This window comes from Balaenoptera borealis (genome assembly GCF_965194805.1).
Source record: "Balaenoptera borealis genome assembly, chromosome: 9".
Classification (NCBI taxonomy): domain Eukaryota; kingdom Metazoa; phylum Chordata; class Mammalia; order Artiodactyla; family Balaenopteridae; genus Balaenoptera; species Balaenoptera borealis.
The window spans coordinates 37,144,770-37,155,220 of NC_138873.1; the positions used below are offsets into that span (position 1 = coordinate 37,144,770).

Below are 10,451 nucleotides of genomic sequence, written 5' to 3' on the forward strand. Positions count from 1 at the left end.
CCTGGGTCATTGCAAACAAGCATATTTAACTGTAAGTACACAACATGTGGGATAACACTAAATATAAATGGGTTTTTTCTCTACAGTAGCAAAGATCAAAAAAAGTTATATTTGTATCTAATTGTAAAATTTGGGATAGTAGATTATAAAATGTTAGTGCTAATACCACTATTGTTTGTCCAGTTCTCTTAATGAGGGAAGTCAGCAACCCCATAACATACATAATCAAAGAACTTAAGTCAATGTGGTGTGGGCAATATTGTGATTCCAATTCTTTTCAAATGTATATCTGAATCTCTTTTCAGATGTGTGTTTTACCGCTGTTTTTTACTGTTACTCAACCGACCTCCCTTTCTTTTCCAATACGAGATTTGCTTTTCAAATGTATTGGATTTTGTATTTGTAAGTACAAGGGCCTTTCTCCTTTGTGGAGGACAAAACCCTTGCTCGAAAGGAGGGGCCTGGGTCTCAGCCCTTCTCCTGCATGCAAGAGAATCTGTAAAGCATATGCGTTGAGCGCTGCCATGAAGTAACCACCTGCCTTCTGGCTGGTGGATACACTCCCCTTACGTCTCCACATGCAGATTTTATCAAAATAGCAAGATCATATTTCAAAAAATTTCTGCATGTGTGTTCTGATCTCTATACATTGTATCTATGCATCTTATCTCTCTTATCTGTATACATTCTCTGTCACAGTGAAAAAAACGCAAGTCCTAATGCTCAGAATAAGCTTCCTTCTTTCAGGGACAGTGTCATTGAGAGTGGACTATGGGAACCTGATGGGACATCTCATAAATGACTGCAACCATGCCTGGCACACAGTAGGCCCACAATAAATAGATATTTTCCTTGTCAGTAATGTCCTTCATGGAATGAGGAAAACAGAAATAGGTGAGTACTTATAAGAACCTTCCAATCACTTGAAATAAACTTTGCAGGAAGAATGAATATCTTGAAATTTCCAGATGGAGACCTGGGGTATCAAAAGAGGAATAATGAGGCTAAAGACTTCAACTTCCTCCTGGCCTGTCCTAACTCTTAAGTAAGGGAACCATCTTTCCATGATGTCTTCATGTAGAAATGAATCCATTTTGAAACCCTGAATGTTGGAAATACTTATAAACAGTTTTCTTTTCTGCTCTCATTATTGCTACTCTCAGCTCATTCATGTGCAGGGGGGAAAATCAGTGAAAAACAAACAAATATCCAACAGCCAAAGACTCTGAAACTGAGAAATCTGAAGAGATCCCTTCTCACCGTCCCCAATCCCTAGTTATCTTTTTCTTTTGAATGAATCAGTTCTGCTTCCAGGATTCTTGACAAGGTGCTCTTGCTATTGATTGACAAAAGAGGTGTCTAATTATAAGAAAATTGCATTTTGCAATTTCCAAGGGCTTGGAGGATTCTATGTTTCAGATACACAGCAGGGAAAATGTAATTTGTGTAAGGTGCAAATAACCATGGATAAGTCTGGAGATAAGGTGTAACATATACACAGGTTTTCAGTGTGTGGTACATCATTTGGCTATAGCACAAATAGTCAAGTGTCAGATTTTTGTCTTTTGAGAAAGAAGCAATATGGTGGTGATGAAGGGGTACTCTTGGAGATTTGTGGTTTTATTCTGGGAATTTCACACCCTCTGCATCAAAATGTAACACTTATAAACGACTCACACTGTGAGAAACTATTTAAAATTCATCTTTCCTTGAAGACCCAAAGCTTTCATTTAGCCAACTCAAATTCATTAAAATGTCCTACTGCCTTCCCTGGTGCATGAATAATGATTCTTAATTTAATGCACAGATTTTAAATAAGTTACACTTCATTTCTAAAATATTCAATGAAAAGTAGAATGACAGGCTGGAAAATCCACAGATTGGGGTCATCCTTTACGTGTTCTTATGCATCCTAACTCCATAAGTTTAAAAGGTGGCTTCAAAGTGTTGCTGGGGACCTTCCAAAACTGCAGTAATGATGAACGCCCACATACACGGAGAGCAAGCCAGGCTGATGCCTGGGACTGCCACCCTCTTTTCTTCAATTGCCATTTTTAAAAATTAATTTTTACTGGAGTAGAGTTGATTTACAATGTTGTATTAGTTTCTGCTGTACAGCAAAGTGAATCAGTTATACATATACATATATCCACTCTTTTTTAGATTCTTTTCCTATATAGGTCATTACAGAGTATTAAGAAGAGTTCCCTGTGCTATACAATAGGTCCTTATTAGTTATCTATCTTATATATAGCAGTGTGTATATGTCAATCTCAATCTCCCAGTTTATCCCTTCCCCCTCTTTCCCCCTTGGTAACCATAAGTTTGTTTCAATTGCCATTTTAGACCACAAAAATTTAACACAGAGATTGCTACAGTAGCTTAAGGACAAACCCTCTGACGATTCCATTTTTTCCACTAGGTACCTTCTTAAAGTAGGTATTCTGCTAACATGCTGGGAGACAGTTAAATTTAAACATATCGGGGTAAACAAGTAATTATAATAATCATGAGACTATAAAAATCTTTCTTTTTTGGGTATTAATTGAGATGAGTCCTTTTAGCGGGTATCTAGAGTGTACAGACCCTACTTTCTGGAGACAAGCATGTAGATCCTATGTCTTTTATTTATTTTAAAGTCTTGAGATTATGAGATATAGATGAACACGAAGTGGAATAACATATTTGAACCATTCCACCTTTGAACTGTCTTTTCCTTGCAGCTGCTGATAAAATTCCGTACTGGTTCTAAGAATCACATGGCCTGTGATTTTACAGAATTTCCCATCTTGAAAACAGAACTAGAACAGCAAGCTGTTGCTACATAAGCACCCCTACCCCAACTTGCCATAATATGGGGCTAATTCTTGCAGACCTCAGCTATTCTGGGTCATATTCCCAGACCTAGACGCTGCCCATATATGCAATGGATAGTATGGTTAAATTCTGCCCTTTTAAAACCCCCTTGACCATACAGAACGTCAAGAAAAATCTATTATTTTTAACTTTGCACACTGACCACTTATACACACCAACTTAGGAGATGGTATAGAATATTAGTAAAATCCCAAAGTGTGGAGTCAAACTCTCTGATTCCAAATCTGGGCTCCAACACATCCAAGACCTATGAATTAAAGGAAGTTGTGTAACTACTCTGTCATTTAGTTTCTTCATCTGTAAAACGAAAATAACATTACCTTTCTCTTGACTTTGTTGTATTTAGTAATAACATGATTTTTTTTAAGTGCGTAATAGCATGGTATCTGGCACTTAAAAAAACAATACAGTATTATTGTTTTTATCACCCTCAATATGAATTAGTTCTAATGAGTACTGTAATACTCAAAAAGTCCCAATGAGATGGAAATATATCATCTAGTTAGTTCTATGTGCCATTACCCATAGGAATGACTCTTCTTGGTTGCCCTCCCTGGAAAGATGACCCATGTCAATCAAACACATCTTTGCTTCCCATTGGCATATACTGCCCATCACATCCTGAGAAATGGTGTAGTATAGTGGTAGAGCTTACACTCTGGACTCAGATGGACTTGCAACTGAATTCTGCCTTCCTCACTGAATTTTTCTGACCTTCAGTTTTCCCTGTCTATAAAATGAGTTAAAAGTAATAGTATCGGGCTTCCCTGGTGGCGCAGTGGTTGAGAATCTGCCTGCCAATGCAGGGCACACGGGTTCGAGCCCTGGTCTGGGAAGATCCCACATGCCGCGGAGCAACTAGGCCCGTGAGCCACAACTACTGAGCCTGCGCGTCTGGAGCCTGTGCTCCGCAACAAGAGAGGCCGCGATAGTGAGAGACCCGCGCACCGCGATGAAGAGTGGCCCCCACTTGCCACAACTAGAGAAAGGCCTCGCACAGAAACGAAGACCCAACACAGCCATAAATAAATAAATAAATAAATAAATAAATTATTTTTAAAAAGTAATAGTATCTATCCCATGGTGTCATTAAAGGATTCAATAAGATAATGCATGTAAAGTTCTTGGCACATGCTACTAAAAACATCAGCAAATGTTTATAGAGTACTTACGAAGTGTCAGGTACCGTTTTAAGCACTTTGCATATATTAACTTGTTAAATCCTCATTACAATCCTATGAGATAGCTGTTATTGTTTTCCTCACTTTATGTATGGGGAAAACAAGGCCCAGAGAGATCAAATACATTTTTCAGGGTCATGTTAATGATAAGTGACAACGGTAGGATCAAAATACAAGCAGTTTGACTTGATTCTGAAATCTTAACCACTATTCCCTCCTACCTCTCAACAGTAAGTGCTTGTTGAATATTTGTTATTACTATAGTAATCAATAAATATTTGTTGAAATATTTATTTGACAAATCATTATTTGTCAAAGTATCAATACTTATTTATTATTTACTTAGCTCCCTAAGTACCAAATCTTATGACTGGCCAGAAAAATGGACTCTTCTGCTTATAAGTTTTTTGAAGCAACTTCTCAGATTCTGCCTACCAAGGGTATCAAGAAAACAAGGTGTATATTAGGGAATGCAATTCAAAATAGGTTCCAATATACTATAATATCTATGATTTGTGGTTCCAATATACTATAATATCTATGATTTGTTATGACTCCATTTTATAAGAATGTTAATTGTAACAATAGTACATGATTTGTTGCAAATGATGGATTTTATCTTATATAAACATCACTGATTACTTTAAAACTTTTATTTAGAGGGAAAATAAAACAATAGAAGGTAGCTTTGAAGACACTAAGAATGCTTTTCATAATATTTTCAAAAGTCATTAATCAAAATGTGTAATACCTAGCTTCCACAGTTTGAGGTTTATGATTATATGCCCTGAAATGTGGAAAACAGATTTTTTTCCTTGGGTAATCTGATCCCTACAATATAAGAGACTTGACCTGTTGCTATTTAGGAGAGAAGGGATTATTTTACTGTTTTGTAAAAAAAATAACATGCCTTGTTTACAAAGCAAGAATTTGTTTTCATGGAATATTAATAAAAAGGATATAACTGTATTCATTTTTCTAGAGCTCATTCCTTGCTTCATTTTCTGTTCTTATCCTGGTTTGTTTTCTTTCATCTATTTCTAATTTACATTACCTTGCTGTGTTTCATATATCTGTATAAACTGCCCTGAGTTCTTCCTGGAACAAGATGAGTGCAAATAAATGTCCTGTGAGCAAAGTAGAAAGTAAGGTAAATATGACATTTTCACTTTAATGGAATCTGCAAACAGGATTAATCTGATGTTTATTACTTTATGTCATTCATGGACTTCTGAGAATCCTTCTGAGCAGAATGTCTGAATATAAAAAATAGTTACTGTAATTTGGCTGAATAATGGCACCCAAAGATATCAGGTCCCAATCCCTGGAACCTCTAAATGTTACCTTATATGGGAAAAGGGTCTTTGCAGATGTGATGAAGTTAAGTATCTTGGGATGGGGAGATTACCTTGGATTATCCAGGGGAGCTCTAAATGAAATCACAAGCATTCTTAAAAGAGAGACAGAGGGAGATCTGGCAGACAGAAGAGAAGGCAATATGACCACAAAGGCAGAGACTGGAAAGATGCAGCCAAAGAATACCAACAGCCACCAGTAGCTGGAAGAGGTAAGGAAAAATTATTCCTTAGAGCATCCAGAGGGATCGAAGCCTTGCTGACATCTTAATTTTGATCCAGTGATAGTGACTTTGGACTTCTAGCCTCCAAACTGTGAGAGAAAACATTTCTGTTGTTTTAAGCCACTAAATTTGCAGTAATTTGTTACAGCAATTATAGGACACTAATACAATTATTAATCTGAATATATACAAGTGTTAAGTGAAATTTTGCCTTTTAACATTGAAGACAGTGGGAAAGACAAAAAGTTATTTCCTAGAGTAACGAAATATTGAAAGGTAGTTCAAAAAGATCAGGAACTTTTTACTTTAAAGGACTGCCATATGTTTCAGGAAAATGCTACATTCCTAAATAAATTCTCTCTCTAATATATCATTTTTATGAAAGCAAATTCTCTACTACCAGGAAAACAACTGGCAACGCTGGCCTCCTGTGGGCCTCTCACTGCATACTGTTCTCCAGGCCCTCTTCGGGGAATTGCTCTGCTCCTAACCCCACTTCTGTGTTTCACCTTCTACCAAAGTCAAAGAACATATCTGCAGCATTTCACTTAGGGAAACGTTTCTAGGACCCGCTGCTGCATTTATGGAGCGATGTGTACAAATCATGTCCATAGCATTTGTGTGGGGGGTGGTCCCCTGCAAAGTACGTGGGGATATCTTATCAGCAGCTGACCACTTAACCTCACTCAGTTTTGCTTTTCTCTAGATCAAGAGGCAGAAAGAGAAGCCATCCCCACTCTAGATAATTCTAAAATAAACGGTGTTGAGGATAGAAACTTGCATTTAGGAAATCACAGGACTCTCTTAGAATCTAAGAGGCAATTCATTTAGCCAGAGAAATGTGCCAAGGGGCAAGAAGATCTTGAACTTGATGTTACAAGAAATTTACATCTTTGACCTGTTTCCTTTCTGGAGAAGGGGAAGGACAACACTACTTAGTTCATGAGACTGTTGTGAAGAAGAAATGAGTCAACACATGTAAAGCACAAAGAGTAGAAACAGGGACACAGTAAACAAACTCTACTGGTTTGATTGTCACCTACTAGGCCGGGAGATTTTTCAGGCTCTTGCTACACTGTGGCCCTCTTCTTATCATTAAGATGCCTGCAATTTTACATTTTACTTATCAAATAACTATCAAATTAATGTCCATCTCTTCCTCTACTGTAAATTTCATGAAGCAGAGATCAAGGCCGTGTTTGTTCCTCCTAGCACGCGTGCTTGGCCAAGGAAAGCACTGGAATATTTGTTAAGTATATTTCTCAAGTAAAGCAAACAAATAACACTAGTGGGTCCAATATGTAGTTTCAGAAACCTGATGAATGTTTCCTATTCCTATCTGCTGTAGTTTTTCTCCAACCTCACTGAGTAACAGATTCACCTGGGAAGACTTCAAATATACCCATGCCCAGGCCCCAGAGATTCCAATTTGATTGGTCTGGAATCTGCCAGGGCCTGTATTTAAGACTGCAAATGATTCTAATCTGCAAAGCAGGTTGGAAAGCTCCAGCCTTGTTTCCACCTGCTTCAGTTTAGGAGTGAAGGCCTCCAACCTGACTTCTGCTTTTGAATTTGACCAACAACCCTTGGTTGAATTCTCCTTTCCTATTTAGAGAGTGGGGAAAAAAATACTGGAAGTGGCAGCTTTATGCACAGGATCTTGGCTGATGGTAAGAAAGAGGATGGTTTGTACTGTTCAGACCATCGTAATCCTGGCAGCAAACCTGTTGGGTGGCTCCAGGCCCAAGTATCTGCCAAGTCGCTCACACGCAGGACGCTTAGGCCTCTACAGGCCGAGCATATACGGTCATGAACCTCTGCTTCCTTTTTTTTTTTTTTTAAACCGGGTTTTTTATTTATTTTAAAAAGCCTTCACAGGATTTCCCGCAGTGTGTTAGAAAGGTGGCGGTGATTGTTTTAAAGGCTGAACTCTGCCCCCCATCCCTTCTTGGCGTTGCTCCCAAGACAGACTCCAGAGTCCGTGTCTTTCCTACCAGTCTCCTGCTTCACCTCCGCCCACCTCTGTTTCTTTCCACCGACCATTTACTTCCACTCTTGTACGGTTCCTTCGGGATTCCCTAACCCTCGTCCGTGTGTGACCCCAAGACACCAGGCTGCCCTTGGTGAAGCGGTCTCGGGCTCCTCGAGCGGGCGACCCCAGGAGCTGGGAGCGTGGCGGCCAGACCGTGGCCGGCGGCCCTGCGCGCCTGGGGAGGCAGAGGTCGCTCCCGACCGTGGGAAACAAGGACACCCGTGTCGAGCTGCTGAAGATCAGCGGGCGGTAACGCTCTCCCGGCCTCGGAAGGCAGGTCCCGGCCCTGCAAACCCCTCGCGTAGCCGGGAGAGCCGGGTCCCCGCGGAACCACCGCCGCGGCGCGCGCCGCGCTCAGCCCGGGAGTTGGGAGCCGCGGGACGCGAGCCCACCGCTCAGGGCAGGAGGGTCGCGCTCCCCCCAACTCCCCGCGGGGAAAAGGGAACGAAACGCGGACTCCGGTCCCTGCCCAACAGGTCCTTTGGGCGCCCACGAGGTTCGGGAAGCGTGTGGGCGACGGGCTGGGAAAGTAGAGCCTTCCGCTGGCGCATTCCCTGCGGAGGGTCCTCTGCACTTCATGCGTCCTTCACTGGTCCCCAGCCCCACAGCAAATCCTGAGTTTGGGGAGCAGGAATTGCCCCGCAGGCGCGGGTAGGAGCAGAGTTGCGGACGCGTGGAGCGGTCACCCATCCGCTCGGTCCGGGAGCAAAGTTAGGTGATGCAAGGAAAGGGCCTTTACGCTCCCCAGGGCCTGACCCTCAGGGCGGTCGGCGACCACTCACCTCGTGCCTGCGCCTCCATGGTGGCCGACTTCGGACTGAGCGCGGCGGGGACGCCCGGCGCTTGGAGGAGAAGCAGCAGCGGGGCCCGAGCTCGGAACGCGGCGGGGACGCCCGGCGCTTGGAGGAGAAGCAGCAGCGGGGCCCGAGCTCGGAACGCAGCTGGCACAGCCGCTCGCGTCCTCTCCCGGCACCCTCGTAGCGAGCGCAGCGCTGAAGGGGTGGAGACCGCGCAGCTACCTCCGTCTGCCCGCCTCTGGTTACCTCCGCCCCTTCCAGTGCACCTGGGCCCAGGCCTCGTGGGGAGGCAGCCCACCGCTGGGCGCCACCTGCCGGCCGCTCCGCGCATCGGGCGGACGGCGCCCGCTCCGGGCTCGGGGCGCGTGCTCCGCCCTATGAAGGCTTGAGGTCGGCTGTGCCTTCACTTTTTTGTGTGTTTGGGGGTTTTTTAGTGAATACATTTATTGATACCCATGTTATATAGTTCAATGAAATAATCCACAAATTTAAAAGCATTTTTCTTTTGGATATCACCATGGTCCATGTAAATACTTAACCGTCAGAATCGAATCGTCTGCAAGTAGCACTCCAAGGCACATGTTTAAGTTTACAGACCTGAATATACATATTTCATTAAACAGTGGCACTTATGTACTCAAGTGATCCAGTGGCTTTGGAATCTATGACTACTGGGCATGTGGGATAAAAATAATGTGTACGTTTAAATCAAGGGAAAGGGTATCAATCATCAACAAAAAGAAAAATTATGAATTAATATCCTAGGTGAAGAAAGTTCCACAGTTGACACTTGGTGTCAGAATGCTGGAGATGAACTTTTGTGTGTGTGTGTGTGTTTTGTTTTTGTTTTTGTTTTTATGGGACAGTTTATTGTGAATGATGTTGCTAGGCCAATGGCAAGATCCATGGGCTGCAGCACAGTGGGCCAATGCCCTGGGGAGAGGAAGGAGGGTGGATTTACAATAAGGAATCATTGCTCCTGGTAGAAATACAGTGTTAGGTTCCTCTGACATTCTGGACCCCAAATTTTTGTCAACTGATCAGTATATAACTGTTTTATGTGTGTTTTTGTTTAAAGATACCTCATTTAATACATGCTGTTAACTCATTAACATTGAACTCCCCGGCCAACAGCGCTATTAAGCTTATTTAACTTAAGAAACGTGAATGAAACTTCTTAAGCTTATTTAATGTTTGCATTTCTCCCTAAGGCAGAGACTGCCTTCTGGCACTTAGGATACCTGACAGCACTTCAGCACTAGGCTTGGGGGTCATTTTAAATAGCAAAATCACCCTCTATAACACACAAAAATAGTCTGTTTGTAGTCTGTGAGAAGGGCACTTGTTTATAATCTGAGTGCTGAAACAAGAAGGTGGAGCTTAGCCTTTTTAGACCTTTGCTGGGAGGTGTGCACCTGTTTACCCAAATTTTTCAGTCCTCTACCCTTGTCTGGGAGGGACCGTGAAAGCACTTTATTGATTCTGGTGTCACAAATAAATTTTTGTGGGGAGGCAAATTCACAGATATGGAATCTGCAAATAAAAAGCATCAACTGTGGATATATTTTCTAATCTGAAACCCATGGGCTGTACCTGTAAGTTGATGAAGCAGTCATATTTTCAGAGAAAAGACTAGAAACTTACAGTTCTGTTCCTGGCCTGGCCTGGCAATGTGACTAGAAAGCATGGCAGGGACTAAGAAATATCACCTCCTGTCTCACCTCCTCAGGTCTTTAGCTGTCACAGATCTTCCCCTTTTCTTCCCATCTATACCATCCTCATCTGCAAAATACAATGTAGTATTTACTTACATTTGGTCTTGAATAATTTTCTGTATTACTCAGTCTTTTTTCTCTCTTAGATGGTAAAGTCTGTCAGGGTCCGGTGTGAGTCTTATATTGAGCCTCTCATATTTCCTGCCAAAGAGCCTTATACAAATTCATAGCTAAAAAAAGATTTATTGAATAAACAATTAACAAACTAGT

The 10,451-nt window shown here is 41.8% G+C and overlaps 1 protein-coding gene across 7 annotated transcripts in view; it reads right to left on the minus strand.

The window, feature by feature from the left end:
- TPD52L1 (TPD52 like 1) overlaps window positions 1-8,714 on the minus strand; it is a 99,545-nt gene extending 90,831 nt beyond the window's left edge. The window contains exon 1 of one of the 7 annotated variants that reach the window (XR_014248703.1): window positions 8,452-8,704. Coding sequence is in view for 6 of the 7 variants with exons in the window: in XM_082406262.1 (XP_082262388.1) it covers window positions 8,452-8,470 (19 nt within the window). In the remaining variant the exon portion in view is untranslated. Of the gene's footprint in view, window positions 1-8,451 lie in introns of all 7 variants that reach the window. The other 6 variants (XM_082406262.1, XM_082406264.1, XM_082406263.1 and 3 more) reach the window with 6 other exon arrangements.
- Window positions 8,715-10,451: the final 1,737 nt, after the last annotated feature.